Consider the following 19,762-nt stretch of genomic DNA (forward strand, 5'->3'; position numbering starts at 1 on the left):
CGGTCACAATTTCATGTTTCCCCATTTCAAATATGTTATCGACCCAATTAGCGCTCTCTAATTAATTTGTTAGTCGCAGTCACGCGTCACTGCTTAATTGTCCTTTCGTTTGTCCCTAATTACGTAGCCCCGTGACCCCAAAAGGGCGCACACACGAACTTGATGTGATCGATGCGCTGGAGATCGAATTTGATGTCGTTGAGATTGAAAAGTGAAAACCCCAACTTTGGAAAAATTCTCCCGTGACGCATTGCGCTCAGGCTCGAGCTCACCCGGCAGGGCAACCACTTTTTTGAAAGTTGGTTGTACTCTTAATGGAAAATAAAATTATTTTTGTAGAATTGGCAGAAAGTTCGGGTTTCAGCAGAATTGGGTGGCGGTCGACCGGCCCGGTCGACCGCATTCGTGCACAGGAGTTATTGGGCTTCAGGATTGGTGGCGGTCGACCGATCCGGTCGACCGAATCTATGGGCGGTCGACCGTGTCGGTCGACCGACGACCTCTCTGGACATTGGGTTTGCTGCTGGATGGAGGGCGGTCGACCGTACCGGTCGACCGCCGCTGCGGTTTTGAGTTGGGCATGTTTTCAGACCCGCTTCGTTTTGGATTTGTATAAATACCCTTTGGGTGTTTTTTAGGGTTAAGAGCAAGGACGAATTTGAGCAGATTGAGAGAGTTTTCTTTGGGCTTCTATTCTAGGAGCAATTGGAGAGATTGAGAGTTGATTGTTGAGGGTTTATGAGAGATTTGTAACCCTAGTTTGTTCCTCTTGATTTCTAATAGTGAAAACTCCCCCCTCCTTGCCCCGTGGACGTAGGCATCTTGCCGAACCACGTAAAACTGGTGTTTGGTTGTTTGTGCTGTTGATTTTGGTTGGTTGTTTATCTTTCTTGGCGATTGTTTTGGTTTCTCGAGGCACAACAATTGGTATCAGAGCTCCGGGCTACGCTTGGGCTATTTTGGAGGAGTAGATCGCTTTGGAAGTTCATCTAGGGCTTCGTTTGGTGATAAAGGTGGGATCTTTTCAGTAAAAATCTCGTCTTTTTCAATTTGGATCTATTTCTCGTTTGTTTCCGCATTGGTTTGGTGGTGCTTTGAGATATATGGCTGAAAAAGATAAAAGTGGGGAGGGTTCTTCTGGTGTGAAGGCCGTCCAAAGTTTGAATATACATTCTATGAAAATAGATGTGGAAAAGTTCAACGGCACAAATAATTTTGGACTTTGGCGATGCGAAGTCATGGATGCGCTAAATGCGCAAAATTTGGAAGATACATTGGAGTTGGACGGGAAACCGGCCGACATTGATGAAAAGGTTTGGAATAAAATGAATAGAACGGCGTGTGGTGTGATTAGGTCTTGCCTTACCCAAGACCTTAAATATGATGTGATGAATGAAACTTCGGCAAAGAAGATTTGGGAGGTCCTAGAGGGCAAATATTTGACGAAGAGCGTCGAAAATCGTTTGCATTTGAAGAGGAGGCTTTATCGCTTCCAATTGAAGAAGGGGACATCCATTAGTGATCACATGAACCACTACACGAAGCTACTTGCAGATTTGGCGAATGTAGATGTCAAGGTTGAAGACGAGGACAAGGCATTGTTGTTATTGAGTTCCTTGCCCGACGAGGAATATGAGACCTTCGTCCTCACTCTTATTAATGGAAAGGCATCACTTTCGTATAGTGAGGTCACCGCAGCCCTTGTGAATTATCAACTTCGAAAGAAGGACAAGGAGACTTCCATCGAGCCGGTTGCTGGTGCATTGGTTGCAAGAGCTAGAAGTCCAAACCGTGGAAGAAGGTCGCAGTCTAGAGGGGGGCATCCTGTAGTTGGTAGGAATCAGTGTGCCTTTTGTAGAGAGGATGGACATTGGAAAGCCGAATGCCCAAAATTGCAAGCTGTGAAGAATAAAGGGAAAGCTATTCAAGCTTCAGAGGTGAATATTGCCAAGGCTAGTGGCGATGTTTCAGATTCAGATTCTTCGGGCTATTCGTGCCCAGCTCTTCCGTCAGTTGATGTTGCCGACTCCACCGAGTGGATGTTGGATTCTGGTGCTACTTACCACATATGCCCTAGAAGGGATTGGTTCTCCAGCTTTCAGGAGTTGGAAAGAGGGGATGCTGTTCTCATGGGTAATGATCACAGATGCCCTATTGGTGGTATTGGTACCGTTCGGATTCGGATGAGTGACGGGATGATCCGGGAGTTGGCTGATGTGAGGTTCGTTCCTCAACTGAGGAAGAACATCATTTCACTTGGGGTATTGGAGGCATCAGGCTATAGGGTGATCTTGGCGGATTCTCGCTTGAAGGTCACATCGGGGTCCATAATTGTGATGAAGGGAGTCAGGCGGAGTCACTTGTATTATCTACTTGGGAGCATGGTAGTTGATAGGGCGCTGACTACTTCTATGGCTAGACTGTGGCATTGTTTGGTGCTGGGATATATTGTTGGTTATACCGTGCACAGATTGTTGAGGAGTGCTATGACCTGCAGATTGAAGTCATGTGAGCACATTAGGATGAGATAGAAGACCGAGGTGGAGTTCATCACTTCTATCGAGAGGTCTTATTGGAGGTGTTCAGTCAGGCATTTGGGGGCTTTCCGAGGAGGCATCATCGGGAGGTAATCGTTATTTTGTTTCCTATGTTGGGGATTGTACTAGGCATATTTGGGTTGCAACCAAGTCCCGTTGGTATAAAGACCTAGTAGTCCGCAACAGTTGGAGGAGGTGTATGGGCAGAAAGGTTACCAGTCGTACTTATTCTAGTAGGAGTCCTTTCTTGCATTGGTGCCGAGCTCACGGCAGTTGGAGACACTTCAGAGGGAAGGAGACAGTGGGGCGACGTGATGAGATGGCGGATTTAGTGGGCCGTTCTTTTCTGGAGGAGGATCGGTATTGGTTGTCGAGCAGTGGATCTGGTATTCAGGCTTCGACATGTTTGGGTCATCTTATGAGGTTGCCGACTGCTGTGTATAGAGTTGTTAGATCTGGTGGAGCTGTTTCAGATTTTGGCCGGCGTCAGATATTTGGCTACCCAGCACTTGGTCACATCGTTGATGTGAGGTTGGATCCGATTACACAGTTGGGATTCAGGAGTTCTTTTGGCTATCAGTTGGGAGCTTCTGAGTTTGGTCTGAGCAGGTTTGTCACTTTGGACTCTCGGCAGGTGGAGAGTATTGATCAGGTCAGAGGGATATCGCAGCGGGTGGAGGTTGATGCTACTCCACATTGGGTGAGGATTTCCTCACATACTCCAGGTCATTCTGCATTGGTTGGGATTCCAGCTGAGGTGGCACAGTGTGGGAGTTATTTATTTATGGGTGCAGATGATGAGGTAGTTGATTTGGATGCAGCTGATGGATATGTTTTGGATACGGCCATTGTTACATCTCAGGTGGAGGTGTTTGGATCGTTTCAGTTTGGGGTCGTTGATGATGCTATCAGCCGCAAATTGGATTGAGGGCCTTTGGAGGCCCATAGGGTGAACTACGTGAAGGCTTGATTCCTTGGGCAAGAGGATACGTAGGCAGTCTTTATGATGCAGCCGATTTGGTGAGCGACATCGACATTTGGGGAGAGTGTTCGCACTCCCATTTGGGTCTCAGCAAGTGAGGCATTTGGTGTAGTCGGTGTAGGCTCAGTTGTTTGGTGAGTAGACACAGTTGGTTTGGGGTTGAGAGTTCGTACTCCCGTTTGGATCTCGACGTGTTGTGATTGGAGTCCGTTGTCATGAGTCCGTTGCCATGACATACTAGGTGCAACAGTTGAGGTATTGGTTTGATCGGTGTCGGCTCAGTTTTGGTAGAATCTTCGCCGAGGTGGAGATTTGAAGAGATGAGCTCAGGATTCATGTTGTCAGGGTGGCGGTCGACCGGCCCGGTCGCCCGCGTTCGTGCACAGGAGTTTCTGGGCGGTGTTTTTTAGGGTTAAGAGCAAGGACGAATTTGAGCAGATTGAGAGAGTTTTCTTTGGGCTTCTATTCTAGGAGCAATTGGAGAGATTGAGAGTTGATTGTTGAGGGTTTATGAGAGATTTGTAACCCTAGTTTGTTCCTCTTGATTTCTAATAGTGAAAACTCCCCCCTCCTTGCCTCGTGGATGTAGGCATCTTACCGAACCACGTAAAACTGGTGTTTGGTTGTTTGTGCTGTTGATTTTGGTTGGTTGTTTATCTTTCTCGGCGATTGTTTTGGTTTCTCGAGGCGCAACAATTTTCACATATATATACATGAAGCTTCTTTTGTAAAATCAAATTGGAATTTCCCCTTCGCATGTCGATGCTGTTGTGCGCAGCGGAAATTTCGGCAGCACTTCGGCAGCACAACAAGAGAGTTAGGTCGCAATAAGAATTCTTGTTTCTCAAAGGGAACAAGAATTTGAAGCCTAATATCTCATCAAAGTGGGATATTAGCTCTTCCTCTCGTCAGCTCTAGGACTGCGCGTCGAGGGAACCTAAAAGCTATAACAAATTACACAAATAGCAGTACAACCAATTTTACTTGGTTCGGCAAATTGCCTACGTCCACGGGGCAAGGAGGGGGGAGATCTACTATTAGAGGGAGAGAATACAACTAGGGTTTACACAAGAATCTCACAAATAAAACCCTCACACAACACTCTCAAATCCCTCACAAAGCTCTCTCAAAGGGATGCACAAACCCCTAAAAGAGACTACACAAAATCTCCTCAACTGCAGCCACAAAAAGAAGAAAACCAAATCTGCTTTGCACTGTTTGCTCTCTGCCGCAGCCGCCAAAAAAAAAATCTCCACGAAACAAATCCTTGCACCCAACCCTAGGCTAAACACACCCTCATATTTATAAAGCTCAATTATGGGTCTTCGGGTACGCGAAACGAAACCGCGTTCGCTGGCGGAAACGGACCTCATTCACGTGGCGGTGGCCCACGTTCACAGATGCGCGACAAATCTAGTAAAACGCAATACTATCGTAACGATCCGTAATCGCTGTCGAGTTTTTTCTGACCAACGCTAAGCCTAACAACAATAATACTGAATCTATCCGATCAGATAGACCCCGAGCGAGCGGCCGACGGGTTGTACGGGGAGAATTTTCGAGGAGGAGGAGGAGGAGGAGGAAAAAAAAACAGCGTACCAAAGATGCTGACACCCTAGCTACTAACACTGCATGGATCGATATTTATGCGAAGACGTTTTTTTGTGCGTTATTAGGCGTTTTCAAAGGAGATTGGCGAGGGCTGCTTTCCCTTTGTGTTGACCGTTTTGTTTGTTAGGGCACGTGAGGGGGGGAATTAATGTAAAGCTGCTCTCTACGGCTCCCCTCATCCGGGGGCCCACATTAAATAGGAGACGCTCCGCCCGTGACTCGAGGGGCTTTTGTCAAGACGCACACGTCCCCCGCTCGTTTGTTGGCCCACAAGGGGCAAAACTACAACCCAAGTTCACGGGCCTCTCCTGGCCCTTGTTAATTACTTAATTGCACTTGACCCCATCATTAATCAATGTCACGAGTAAGGCAACATGTTCGTATCTATAATTCCGTCTAGGTTGTTCCGTCTAGTTTTACTCAAAATCTATGACCAGCTATATTTCCCCCCCCCCTTTCTCATTTCGCTTACTTTTTGTTAGGCTTGGAGGCGTCCTATTTAGGGTTGCGGATGTTTCGTTAAACTCTTATCAATGAAACAATGTAGAGGGGTTTCAACACGTAACAATCAGGAGAGAATGACGAGGTCGAGATTTGGGTGTGGGCACTTTAAAGATAAAATTAAACAAAAAGAAAAGGAGAGAGTAAGAATGACTCCGTTGGCTCCACCTAAACGTCCTTCACCGAGGGGCTGTTTGGTTGTTGTTGGTAAAGTTGTGTATTTATGACACAACTTGGAAAGTTGTTGTCCACCTCATCAATTTCACTTTTTATACTTTTCTTTGTTTGTTTTTTATTCCATTAGAATCATAAATTGCTTGTTTGGTTTGCAAATGTAACTTTAATTGTTTGTTTGGAAAGTGTAAAAAGTGGTCCCTACTCAAATGATCATATTGGTTGGAATTATTTTTTATTATTTTTTCCTGACTTCAATGTCAGCTTTATCCTAAAATCATGTCTTTTTTTTATGAAATCACTTTACAAGCCATATCAGCATATGAAATCACTTTACACTATTTTCACAACTACAAACAAACAATTGAAAGTGATGAAAGCTGACATTAGGACCCAATTTTTTACACTTTCCATCCTTTTATATGGTAAAAACTAAAAACATACAACCAAACAGCCCCTGAGGAAAAAAGGTGGGTGTGGGCTCTTTATCAGTGTAACACTTGATCCCTTCTGTTCTCTACATTTTTTTGTTTATTTATTTTTTGAAAAAACAAATGGTCAGTAGTACACTCTCCTATATTCATTAATAAGGGACTTTAATTAAGAGAATTACAGATGTCTTTGTCTAATTCAAATTGATACAATTGTTCTCATACCAGCATAGCATTTAATTTCAAACTAACTCCAGAGAGAGAGAGAGAGAGAGAGAGAGAGAGAGAGAGAGCAGGGAGCATTGATTCAGTTATTTGATGCTAGATACAGTATACATGACTTAAATTACAAAAGGTGATGTATAACAATCACCCCATCTCAAATTTATTGCCATTAGAATTAGTTGATCCTCAGCATTCATAAGCTGAGTGGGGTCCAAAACAGAGGAGGAGGACAGAAACAAAAATGGTTAATCTGGTAACAATGTTGTGAAGCCCTAGAAGCTTCTGCTCAAAATCTTAGAAGCATCATGTGAACGTTTGATGCCCTTCATTCATTCATCTACTAGCTCAAAATTATATATACCTTTGGGTTCACGAGTTTATTGAATTATTCTATTATTTTATATCATAATTCAACGTGTCAAATGGCTCTTCCCCCGCACAACAACTCAAGAAGTTATGGTGAAGATTGAGGGTATTATTTTACATCATACTCCGAACATACCTTCGCGGGTCGAACGTGCGTTTTCAAAGGCTGAAACGTCGACTCATGCAGTGTTATAATGCAGGGGGCATCGAGATAAGATGGAAACTGCACCAAACGATTCATTAGCGTTGCAGGGATGATAACAGTGTAAGGATAAACTGAGAACAGGGGACCATAAAAGAAAAATTAGAATATCATGGATTTTATTTATGTTTTAAAGGTTCATGATAAGAGGGAAAGAACACCAAGAAGACAATGATATTTCAGTCACCGAGGAGCTGACACATGTCAACCTCCTCATCGGTGGCTTCCAAAAAGCATAAATAACCCTCCAAAGCCTTTCATTGCTTTCACCCCCTCCCCCCCCTAGCGAAGCAGAGTACTCTGCGTCCAACTAAAAACTTTTCCAACTGCTTCTCTCACAATCACTCTCAATTGCTATCTTAGCTTCATTCTACTCATAATTCTTGGAAAATAAGATGAAAATTCTTCACGGGTTTTTATCCGTTCTGATAGCAACGACATTGCTCTTATCGGGCCTTCGGTGCTCCAACGCAAGGAACCATTTTCACAAACCGAAGAACTCCCACAAGGACAGCGGGAGGCATATATATCAACCTCCTCTCCCATCCCCTGCTGAGCCTCCGTCAGCGGGTGGCAGGGATGCCGATAACGCTACCTCCGATCCTTGCATCTTCAACGTGAGATCTTATGGTGCGATCGGAGATGGAGATACCGACGACACCAAAGCCTTCCGTGATGCTTGGAAGGCTTCATGCTCCCAAGAGAACAGTGTTCTGTTGGTTCCTTCTGATGGGGTTTTCACCATCACTTCGACGATCTTCAACGGCCCTTGCCAGCCTGGTTTCGTCTTTCAAGTAACCATTTCGAACTCTTGTGGTTTTTGATGTGCTCTGTTTTTGGAGTTGTTGAAATGTTGCAACTTTTGCGCAGATTGATGGGGTTTTGATGCCTCCGGATGGTCCTGATTGTTGGCCAGAGTCTGATAGCAAGAACCAGTGGCTCGTGTTCTACAGGGTCGACGGCATGACGTTAAGAGGGGGAGGGACAATTGAAGGCAATGGTGAAAAATGGTGGGATCTCCCGTGTAAACCTCACAGAGTAAGTCACAATATGTCGATTAAATCGATAATTTTTTTTAAAATTTTGACTATTGATCACCCAAACTGATTATGTATAATGACATTTCAGGGCCCAAATGGAACTACATCGCCCGGGCCATGCAACAGCCCTGCGGTTAGTTTCTAACCACACAAATGCTCTGTTTTTTTTGTCGAAACGGAGTACTCTGATTTTGAGGAGCAGAGCTGCTCTGCTTTCGTAGTGTTTCGGACTCTCCGTGTTCTGACTGTTCATTTTCTTCAATCCATTTTCAGATGATTAGGTTCTTCATGAGCTCAAACCTCACGATGAAGGAACTGTCAATAGAGAACAGCCCTCAGTTCCATGTCAAGTTCGATGGCTGCGATGGGGTTCACATCGAAGACATATCGATAAACTCCCCTGCTCTCAGCCCCAACACCGACGGAATCCACATAGAGAACACCAAGTCTGTTGCCATCTACAACTCCATGATAAGCAATGGTAATCACTCTAATCAACAAATCCCCATTATCTGAATCCTGTATGTTAAACATCTAAAACGTCAAGTTTCAGTTAGGTGGCATTCTTTGTCTGGTGTCTTGTTCATTTTCTTGTCACAAGAATAAGGCCTAGGCTCTCTGGTGAGCGTAATTAAATAATGCAGGTCACAAGATTTCTGCATCAAAGTGAATAGGACACGTGCTGAAAAGTTATTTATAGATGCTTAATAGAGGAAAACTTTGTGGTCCCTTAAAGGACACAGTAAGCCAACCATGAATTAAATTAAACAGAGATACCGACTGTACAAAGATATAATATATTCCTCACGGATCCAAATTAAAGTGTTTTCATGATTTGATGAAAATTGGGGGTGGGGAGCAAGTGACCCACCGATCACATTAGTTGTCTCGTAACTGGAACCATCTACGCAGTGAAAACAAAAAACTGGCCTGGCCTATCAAAAACTGTGACAGTTCAAAGCCAGTACTCCATGTTAGTCACAGATTGCACGTCTGAACTTAAATCTGGAACTTTACAGGCGACGATTGCATCTCGATCGGGCCTGGTTGCTCTGATGTGGACATTCAAAATGTAACTTGCGAACATAGTCATGGCATCAGGTACGATTGCTACTGCCTCAAAACACTTAATCGATCACCAGCAAAAGAAAATTATGACCATAATCTGAAAGTTTGGCCCTCGCAGCATCGGGAGTTTAGGCGTGCACGGATCCCAAGCCTGCGTCTCAAACATCAACGTCCGAAATGCGGTGATCAGGAATTCTGACAATGGTCTAAGAATCAAAACATGGCAAGGGGGTATGGGATCAGTCTTCGGCATAAGTTTCAACACTGTGTACCTCGAAAATGTCAGGAACTGCATCATCATCGATCAGTACTACTGCATGACAAAAGATTGCATGAACCAGACGTCTGCTGTGCACGTATCAGATGTATCATATTCGAATATAAAGGGGACTTATGACGTGAGAAGCCCACCGATACACTTTGCTTGCAGTGATAGTGTGCCTTGTACAAATATTACAATGTCGGAGGTGGAATTGTTACCCCATGAGGGGGAGCTCGTCGATGATCCCTTCTGCTGGAACGCCTACGGGATACAAGAAACCCTAACCATACCGCCGATATCTTGCCTGCAGGATGGGATACCGCAGTCGATTAGAGAGAGCTACAATAACATAGGATGTTGAAAGTTTGAGTATAGAATATTATTAGATAAAGCACCAGGCCCAGATGGCTGCACGTATGGTTTTTGTTCCAGTGGTTGCTATTGTGGAGCTTGAGAGTTTGTTTGAGGGTTTAGATTGAGAGTGATTGTAAACCCTAGTTGTATTCTCTCCCTCTATTAGTAGATCTCCCCCCTCCTTGCCCCGTGGACGTAGGCAATTTGCCGAACCACGTAAAAATTGGTTGTACTGCTTTTGTGTGATTTGTAATAGCTTTTAGGGTCCCTCGACGCGCAGTCCTAGAGCTGACGAGAGGAAGAGCTAATATCCTACTTTGATAGGATATAGGCTTCAGATTCTTGTTCCCTTTGAGAAACAAGAATTCTTATTGCGACCTGACTCTCTTGTTGTGCTGCCGAAGTGCTGCCGAAATTTCCGCTGCGCGCAACAAGTGGTATCAGAGCCCAGATTTCAGATCTAGGGTTTTTTGGTGGAGGAAGATTCTTGTGTGAAGCTTAGTTCTTGGAGTTCTCGGCTTCGGTGGAGATAGCATTAGGAGTTGCCGTTGGAGATTTCGCTTTCCTCGTGTGGATAGGAGATCTATTTGGAATCCGATCTAGGGTTCAGTTGGGTGGTTCCTAATTCTATCAAATTTGTTCTTTCTCTATAATTTGGAGTTAGTTCGCAATGGGAGAAGAAGGTGAAAGCAGCAAATCGATGGCGGGTACAATACAAGTTGGTTTTCAAAACACCAAAATTAGTGTGGTGAAATATGACGGAAAAATCAACTTTGGTTTGTGGATGAGCGACGTACAGGATGCGTTAAATGCTCAGAATTTGGAAGAGACCATCATGGTCCACGAGAGGCCACCTAAATATGAAGAGGCGGTATGGGAGAAAATGAATAGGAACGCTTGTGGGGTGATCAGGTCCTGTTTGGAACAGGAGCTGAAATATGATGTGATTGGGGTGACGTCTGCAATGAAGATGTGGGAAATTCTCAACAATAAGTACCTTACGAAGAGTGTTGAGAACCGATTGCACTTGCTGCGTAGGTTATTCAGATTCCAGATGTCCAGAGGCACCTCGCTTGCGGCTCATGTGAACAACTATACGAAGTTGTTGTCGGACTTGGCGAATGTTGATGAGAAGATATCGGATGAGTACAAGGCGATTATTTTGTTGGGCTCCTTACCGGATGAGGAGTATGATACCTTCGTGCTCACTTTGTTGAACGGGAGATCTTCTATCAGCTATAGTGAAGTGACTAACGCTTTGACGAACTACGATTTGAGGAGGAAGGATAAGGAGACTTCCCGCGCTAGTACTTCAGGAGAGGCCTTGTCGACAAGAGGTAGAAGCCCATATCCGAAAGGTGGTAACAGAGGGAGGTCAAAGTCTAGAGGCCGTCACCAACTAACAAAGAACCAATGTGCATTCTGCAAGGAGCAGGGACATTGGAAGAGAGACTGCCCGAAGCTCAAGGAGAAAGAGAATGGCAAGAAAAAGGGCCCGAAGGCCAATGAGGTGAACATTGCGAAAGGCGATGATTCCGATGATTCGTGCTTTTCTCTACTGATTACTCCGGAGGTGAACCATGTGGATGCATCAGATTGGATGCTTGATTCCGGCGCTACCTTTCATGTGACCCCTAGGCGAGACTGGTTTGCATCTTTTGAGAAAGTCGACGGGGGCGTTGTTGTCATGGGAAATGATCAATCCTGTGGCGTTTGTGGGATAGGTACCGTGCGGATTAGGATGCACGATGGAGTAGTCCGTGAGTTGAAGGAGGTGAGATTTGTTCCTCAACTGAAGAAAAATCTTATCTCAGTTGGAGCTTTGGAGGCGAAGGGATTCAAGGTGACTTTCGAAAACGCTGTAGCGAAGGTTACTAAGGGATCATTGGTGGTGATGAGGGGAGTCCGCAATCGGAATTTGTATTATCTGAAGGGAAGCACCGAGATTGGCCAGGTTGCTTCGGCTATTTCAGAAGCGGACATGAGCAGACTTTGGCACTATAGATTGGGGCACACAGGTGAAAAGTCACTGCAGACATTGTGCAAGCAGGGGCTATTGAAGGGAGCCAAGAGTGGGAAGATTGAGTTCTGTGAGCACTGTGTTCTTGGCAAGAAGACGAAGGTGAAGTTCGGGACTGCCATTCATCAGACGAGGGGCATCCTGGATTACGTGCACACAGACGTTTGGGGTCCCACCAAGACTGCATCACTTGGTGGTCGACATTGGTTCGTCACTTTTGTAGATGACTATTCTAGGCGTTGTTGGGTGTACACCATGACGAAGAAGAGTGAAGTCCTAGATTTGTTTGTGGAGTGGAAGAAGAGATTGGAACTGCAGACTGGGAGAAAGATCAAGACGTTGCGATCCGACAACGGTGGTGAGTATACTTCTGACCCCTTTCAGCAGCTATGTCGAGACGAGGGCATAGAGAGACACTTCACAGTTAGTCATACACCGCAGCAAAATGGGGTGGCAGAGAGGTTGAATCGGTCTTTACTGGAGAAGATCCGATGCTTATTGTCGCAGAGTGGTTTGGAGAAGATCTTTTGGGCTGAGGCACTTACATATGCGAGCCACCTCATTAATAGGCTGCCTTCATCTGCGATTGAGGGGAAAACCCCTATGGAGATGTGGTCGGGAAAGCCAGCACATGACTATGACCAGCTCAAGGTATTCGGGTGCCCTGCATATTATCATGTTAGAACTGATAAATTGGAACCTCGAGCTAGGAAGGCCATATTTGTAGGATTCAAGCGTGGTGTCAAGGGATACAAGCTTTGGGATCCAGTTGATAAAAAGATTGTTCTGAGTAGGGACGTCACATTTGATGAGGCTTCTATCTTGAAGCTTCCCAGCTCTCATCAGGTGGAGAGCGACCCGACGGAGGAGATATCGCAGGTGGTGGAGATCGATGCAGCTCCACATTGTCCAGATGGTACAGTATCCATGCAGGTGCCGACTGAGGTGACGCCAGGCGAGCACGACGATGACACGGAGGATACGAGTACAAATGTGCAGGATCAGGAACCGACGGCTCAGGTTCAGGATTCTATTGCGGCTAGGAGACAGAGGAGAAACATACAGATGCCAGCACGGTATGCCGACACAGTTGCGTATGCACTTCCGGTGGAGAGTATCGATGAGTTAGTGCCTACTACATTCAGAGAGGCCGAGCAGAGTTCGGAGGCTGATTCGTGGCAGGTGGCTATGCAGGAGGAGATGGAATCTCTTCATAAGAACGATACATGGGAGCTTGTTGAGCTTCCAAAGGGGCGGAAAGCAATTGGTTGCAAGTGGGTATACACGAAGAAGGAGGGCATTGAAGGCACTCCGTTGAGATTCAAGGCTAGGTTGGTTGCGAAGGGCTATGCACAGGAGGAAGGTATTGACTATAATGAGGTTTTCTCTCCGGTGGTGAAGCATTCTTCGATTCGGATTTTGCTAGCTTTGGTGGCACAGTATGGTTTGGAATTAGATCAGTTGGATGTGAAAACGGCATTTCTTCATGGTGATCTTGATGAAGAAATATATATGACTCAGCCATTGGGATTCCGAGCTGCAGGGAAAGAAAAATTAGTTTGCAAACTGAAGAAATCGCTATACGGTTTGAAGCAGTCTCCTCGACAGTGGTATAGGCGATTCGATGGTTTTATGCTTGGTCATTCGTACACTCGGAGCCAGTTTGATCCTTGCGTATATTTTCGCAAGTTGAAAGGAGGTGCGTATATTTATTTGTTGCTCTATGTCGATGACATGTTGGTTGCCTCTATTTCCAGGTCGGCTATAGATGAGTTGAAAGTTCAGCTTTCAAATGAGTTTGAGATGAAGGAATTGGGCGAGGCGAAGCGCATTTTAGGGATGGAGATCGGCAGAGACAAGAAAAATGGCAGAATTTGTTTGACACAGGTGGCTTATTTGAAGAAAGTTCTACAGCGATTCCATGTTAGCATGGATACGAAGCCAGTTAGTGTACCATTGGGAGCCCATTTGAAGCTTTCAGCTGGTCTCTCACCGAAGTCAGTTGAAGATCGTGAGTTGATGTCGAAGACTCCATATGCGAGCGCGGTTGGGAGCTTGATGTACGCGATGGTATGTACGAGGCCAGATTTGTCACAGGCGGTAAGTATTGTTGAATATCATTTCTCCATGATAATGTTTTGATGATAACAATTTATATTTTGTGTGCACTAACTTTCATATGCAGATTTCAATATCAGAATATGTACAAGTGAGGCTATTTGGCTTCGAGGACTTTTGGAAGAACTTGGTATATCGCAGAGGTCCGTCACTATTCATTGTGATAGCATGAGTGCTATCTATTTGGCGAAGAATCAGGTTTTTCATGCGCGGACGAAGCACATTGACGTTCGTTATCACTTCGTTCGGGATGTTCTTGAAGATGGCGATGTGGAGATTGTGAAAGTCCACACGAAGGATAATCCGGCGGATATGCTCACTAAGGTGGTTCCGAGCAACAAGTTTGATCATTGTCGAAACTTGTTGCACATTCGTGATTGTTGAGGCCGTTGGCGGCCATTTGGGTGAACTACGTTCGGCTTGATTCCTTGGGCAAGAGGATACGTAGGCAGTCTTTCAGATGCAGCCGGTTTGGATTAGTTGATTTTGATGGGGGTGAGATTATTTGGACTCTCGTTCGGGTTCTCGACATGTTGTGGATTGAGTTCGTACTAGACACAACAAGTGAGACATTTGATTGCTTTGGTGTCGGCTCAGTTTTGGGAAAACTTCACCGAGGTGGAGAATTGTGAGTGGACGTGGCCCCCACCCACGTGCATGCTATTGATTTCCGCGTGAAGAATTGAAGTCGGATAGCAGGAGGATGTCCGCATGAAGAGTTGAAGGCCGGCCCACCCGATTTCGTTTTATTGAGACCTATAAATGTGCCTAGGGTTTCGTGAAGTTTGATTGAGCAAGGCTTCGTGAAAAAGGGTTTTGGGTGTTTTAGGCGGCTGCAGCAAAGCAGGAGGCAGAGAGGAATTGTTTGCGGCTGGGTGCTTTTGCGGCTGCAGGAGGAAACTGCAGCAGGAGAAAACTCAAGAGAAAAATCAGTTTTTTTTTTGGGTTTTGTGCATCCTTTTGTGAGAGATATTTGTGAGGGATTTGAGAGTTTGTTTGAGGGTTTAGATTGAGAGTGATTGTAAACCCTAGTTGTATTCTCTCCCTCTATTAGTAGATCTCCCCCCTCCTTGCCCCGTGGACGTAGGCAATTTGCCGAACCACGTAAAAATTGGTTGTACTGCTTTTGTGTGATTTGTAATAGCTTTTAGGGTCCCTCGACGCGCAGTCCTAGAGCTGACGAGAGGAAGAGCTAATATCCTACTTTGATAGGATATAGGCTTCAGATTCTTGTTCCCTTTGAGAAACAAGAATTCTTATTGCGACCTGACTCTCTTGTTGTGCTGCCGAAGTGCTGCCGAAATTTCCGCTGCGCGCAACAGAGCTTGCGTTAGGGTTTGGGTTCACCAATTGGATGCAGTATTGGTTGCATGTTATTTGTGGTGTGATATGCCTTTTGTGGTAGGGATTGGGAGCACTGTAATTAGTAAAAATGCATTTTAATTATCAATTAATATAAGATTGATGAGATCCATCCATCCACATTCTTGAGCTACGTATTAGAACTAAAGGTTTTTATCCTCAGATATATTCATATCACCGATTTGTCCGAACATCAAAATTCCTAATCTTCTCGGATGTATTCATATCAGTGATTTGTCTAACATCAAAATTCCGCAGTCTCCACATTAATTATAATATAAAGTCTAGCAATAATTTCTTAGTGTCCGCAAAAACCAGGTCACGAAATCATCACACCTGTAGATTGGGATTAGTGACCTCACGTGTTGCTACTGCGATAGCACCTAAACTTTCATGATGTAAAAGATCTGGTATGTTTGACAAAGGATCAAGATTTCTTAATAAGCCTGATTAAGAAATGTTAGTCCAAATTATGTGAAGTTACTAGAAGAAAATAATTGCGTAACACATCGCTAAGCTGGATTGAATCATTTAATCTCTGCACCCAACCTAACTTAGACCTGGTTAAACACCCTTGAGGATGAAATGTTATTGAATTTACGAATCTGCGGCTTCAGTAATTTTATTTTGGTGAAGTTATGTTTCCATGATGCAGCATCATAAGCTCCACTAATTCTTCCAACATATGCACATACACATGGACATGGACATGCACATGCACATGCACAGAAATAACATAAAACTTGAAACTTCTAAATCTTCAGCGAAACTTTACTTTGTAAAGAGCGTGTACTAAGAATGATGGTGAAATCTACTTACTTTATTGTGTAATTTAATTCCACTAATCATATGTGCTCATTTACTTCAGTCTTTGAAAGTTCTATGAACCCTTTACTTCCCACGACTTCTAAAAGTAACCACGACGATCACTACTTGTTTAATGAAAGATGACCACTTCTTTTGCATTATTCCTTAAAAATGATGAGAATCTTTGTAATTTAATAGGCATGGCATTGTGCACAACATCCCTCCAAGTGCTGGAGTAATATACCGTCGATTAATATGTAAACCCCATTCCAAATTTCCTATTCCTTTTTACAAACACTATAAATCCCAAGAAAAATCTACAGCTATCATCCTTAAAGATCCATTGATGGATGAAGTCACAAGTTAACATTAAGAACAATAAGGTTCAGAAAGAGTCTGGAAGAACCTTCTTTTAAGTTCACTTTACATACCGCAGAACGCCAGATGGTAATACAAAAGCAACAACAGAAGAAAACAAGGGGGAAAGGAAGTTGCTTGAAATAATACATGCATAATAAACTCACCAGGATCCAGTCATTTTTCATGGGCACGATACCCAGGGAGTATTCCGCTAAAGTTCATCTTTGATGATAGAACTAGAAGAGCCTTTCTTTTTCGTATGCTCTGAGATCAACTTCATCGAAACATCCATGGGAACTCCCTTTTAACTCTGCTCATAACCAGCAAATTTGGTCAGAAATAAATATTTATATTGTTCTTGGAGGCTTGTAGGTTAATGACTAGATGTAGATGAAATTTACCATGAGGTTGCAGTTGAAGCCTCTAGCTGCATAGAAAAATTAACCAAGGAGGCATATTACTAAATTAGGAAAGCAGAAGGATGTGAAAATATTTACTCAATACAATGCAGCGAAGATTGAGATAAGTACTGAAGAAGCCTGGAGATGAGATCAGCAGCTTCAGATGACATTCGTTTGTGGGAAATCTGATGATATATAATAAGCTTCCAGCGAGGGGTAGAAAGTGAAAAGGAACCAAGATCTCGTTGCATAATAACACGCGCTCATCAATCATCCTCGACAAATAATACATACAGTACGAGTAAAGCCCCAAACAGAAAAGGCAACCCTACAAAACTGTTGACTGATCTCCAGCTCATACAGAAGACTGAAGGCACCCATTACAAAAAGCAAATATACATTACTCCTCACTAGTTACCAACATCATTATCCAACCAATTCCAGACAAACTACAACACCTCAACCTCGGCCTCCTCCTCCCTCTGCTCTGCCAAGAAGCACACCACAATCACAGTAAGACTATTGATGGTTTTCAACCTCAATGCCTCCATGACAAGCTCCCTCGCACACCTTTCGGGGGTCGCAGACCCCGCCGGACCACATTTACCACGTGCTGGCCCGACATAACGTCACAAATACCATCGCATCCAATGATCAAGAATTCGTCGTCCTCTGTGATGAGAGCTTGCCTGAACTCAGGCTCCGTGATGAGTGGAGAGGGCAAACCGGTAGCTGAGGTTGGGATCTTCATGTCCCAATTGCCTAGAGCTCGAGTGACAGATTGGACTCCATTTAGGTACCAATCATCAATGTAGCCGCCAGGTTTCTCGACCCTCAGACGCTCTGCAGCATGGACTGAGCCACGGTGGTCATGAGACATGTTGATGACTTTACCTCCATGGCAGAGGACCGCTCTGCAGTCACCAACATTGGCTACCAAGAGAACCCTGATTGTTAAGAAAGAAACAAGGGCAGAGGACCGCTCTGCAGTCACCAACATTGGCTACCAAGAGAACCCTGATTGTTAAGAAAGAAACAAGATCAGAGAAACGGTAATGGATTGTATTATTAGGATTGTGATAGGAGTTTGATTTGCACACGGGCTTGCACATGCTATCGTATATACTGGAATATTCAGGATCTGAAGTGTTTATCTACCTTCTCAAATTATGAAAACAAAAATTCAAAAACAAAGAAAGGAACTACATATACTCATAGTTTGACATCCTTAATGATGCATAATCAAGCTAAGAACACTACCACGTAAATCAAATCAATATACTCATAGTTTGACATCCTTAATGATGCATAATCAAGCTAAGAACACTACCACGTAAATCAAATCACAATCATGACCAGATTCAACAATTCTCAAGATATCCTTTATTTCCTGGAATAAATTCAGTACCATTCGGTTTACAAACATGCTGAAATAAATCAAGACCATCAAACCAATTGTTTGGAAAAAGTGCAAAAGGTTCACTGACATAATATTTCAATCAAACTGAGAATCAGCTACATATAGGAAACCACTAGGACAATAAGAATGATGGAAGAAGATTGCTATGGAATGAAGTACCTTCCGAGCACCAATGCAATAGGTGCCGTACTCCCACAGGAGCTGATCACTGTGCATTCATCAGCCAGAGCAAGGTCTACTTGCAGAAATGATCTCCGAATAGAGTTTTTGATCTCACGTAGGAATATACGGTCAAATTTGGATGCTTGAGGGAGTATGGATTCTTCAAAGAAAAACCTGAGGGCATGCCTCCTGATGTATGATGCTGCATCAGAACAACTATGGCCATCAAATACCTGCAAAGATTAAAAAATATCAGAAACGGCTAAGTGCAATACGCAGCAACTGGATAATTAGCAATTTTGTAATTCTTTAACAACAGCAAGAACTTACCCCATAAAAGAAGAAGGTATGCAACACCTACACTGAGACTTGACGAATAGAAAAAGATCATCAATACAGATATGCTCATCTTCCATATCCCTCCTCATCCCGATGTCACTGAAGCTACCAGAACAGAGGCTGGGAACGAATTCAAGAATTTCCGGTGAAATAGGAGTTTCAGGAATAGCAGCTGGAGCCCTCAGATTCTGAATAGGAAAGAACCAAGAAAAGTCGAGATTAAGTGTGTAAAACATTCTCCTCTAGGTAGAACTAAAAATAGCTGGTTTAATATTTTTAACGGAAAAGATGAAGCATATTAAGTTGGCAAAAAAAAAACGTTTCATGATTCCATCTAGTACCCTAAATGCATTTGTCAACTTCGATACTCCCTCTTTATTCTCAATTCCCAGTTTATAGAATTTTAGTTTCTTGGTCTACAAAAATTAACTAATAATGAAACTTCAACCAGTCATGCTCTTTTTAATTCTGTTATTCAAAAAATGTCATTAAGCCTGAGTCAAATCGTTTTTCACATCCATGTTGTTGCACTTTATGTTCTATACTCCTACTAGCTCCTAGAATGTGTAATCGATGCCAATGTTTTAAAAAGCTTCCACCTAGGCCTAGGTGATGTAGCTCCCTGGGCTCTGCGTCTTGAGAGCGCCTAGCGGCTCTAGGACCGCTTATGCGAACTGCACTGCTAGGCCTTAGTCGTGACTGCCTTCACATCCTCTAACCTCCTCCGAACTCCTCTGGCCTCCTCCACCAACTATGAGCACCTCCTCCAACCTTTAACAAAACTTTTTGTATCACCACTTAAACAAAAAAATAAATCCTCCTAGACCTAGTGCCTAGGCACTTGGTGCAGTTTGGCACGTAGCGATGCCTAGCACTTTTGACAATATTGATTGCAATTTAAAAAAAATGCCTAGGCCCCGCCTATGCTCTAGGTGCCGGGTCAGGCGCGTAGCCCGCCTAGAGCTTTCTGTAACATTGATTGACGCAATTAACCTTTTTAAGGTGGGCATTTAGTGGGAA

At 43.9% G+C, this 19,762-nt stretch overlaps 3 protein-coding genes across 3 annotated transcripts in view; 1 reads left to right on the forward strand and 2 right to left on the reverse strand.

The window, feature by feature from the left end:
- LOC109831923 (polygalacturonase At1g48100) lies at positions 7,281-15,373 on the forward strand. The gene is made up of 7 exons (XM_020399401.1): positions 7,281-7,823; positions 7,900-8,067; positions 8,158-8,202; positions 8,343-8,550; positions 9,089-9,170; positions 9,256-9,845; positions 15,213-15,373. The coding sequence occupies exons 1-6, from the start codon at positions 7,425-7,427 to the stop codon at positions 9,758-9,760; spliced, it is 1,407 nt and encodes a 468-aa protein (XP_020254990.1). The 5' UTR covers positions 7,281-7,424; the 3' UTR covers positions 9,761-9,845; positions 15,213-15,373.
- LOC109831456 (probable protein phosphatase 2C 47) lies at positions 17,271-17,821 on the reverse strand. The gene is made up of 2 exons (XM_020398775.1): positions 17,392-17,821; positions 17,271-17,308 (listed from the first exon to the last, which is right to left on the reverse strand). Exons 1-2 carry the CDS (start codon positions 17,819-17,821, stop codon positions 17,271-17,273), a joined length of 468 nt encoding a protein of 155 aa, XP_020254364.1.
- LOC109831924 (probable protein phosphatase 2C 47) overlaps positions 17,792-19,762 on the reverse strand; it is a 3,146-nt gene continuing 1,175 nt past the window's right edge. Inside the window, exons 2-4 of the mRNA XM_020399402.1 lie at positions 18,734-18,930; positions 18,401-18,636; positions 17,792-17,838 (exon numbers count right to left, since the gene is read on the reverse strand). Coding sequence (XP_020254991.1) covers positions 18,477-18,636; positions 18,734-18,930 — 357 coding nt within the window. The 3' untranslated portion in view covers positions 17,792-17,838; positions 18,401-18,476. The remainder of the gene's footprint in view (positions 17,839-18,400; positions 18,637-18,733; positions 18,931-19,762) is intronic.

Source organism: Asparagus officinalis, chromosome 2 (assembly GCF_001876935.1).
Source record: "Asparagus officinalis chromosome 2, Aspof.V1, whole genome shotgun sequence".
In the NCBI taxonomy this organism is placed as follows: domain Eukaryota; kingdom Viridiplantae; phylum Streptophyta; class Magnoliopsida; order Asparagales; family Asparagaceae; genus Asparagus; species Asparagus officinalis.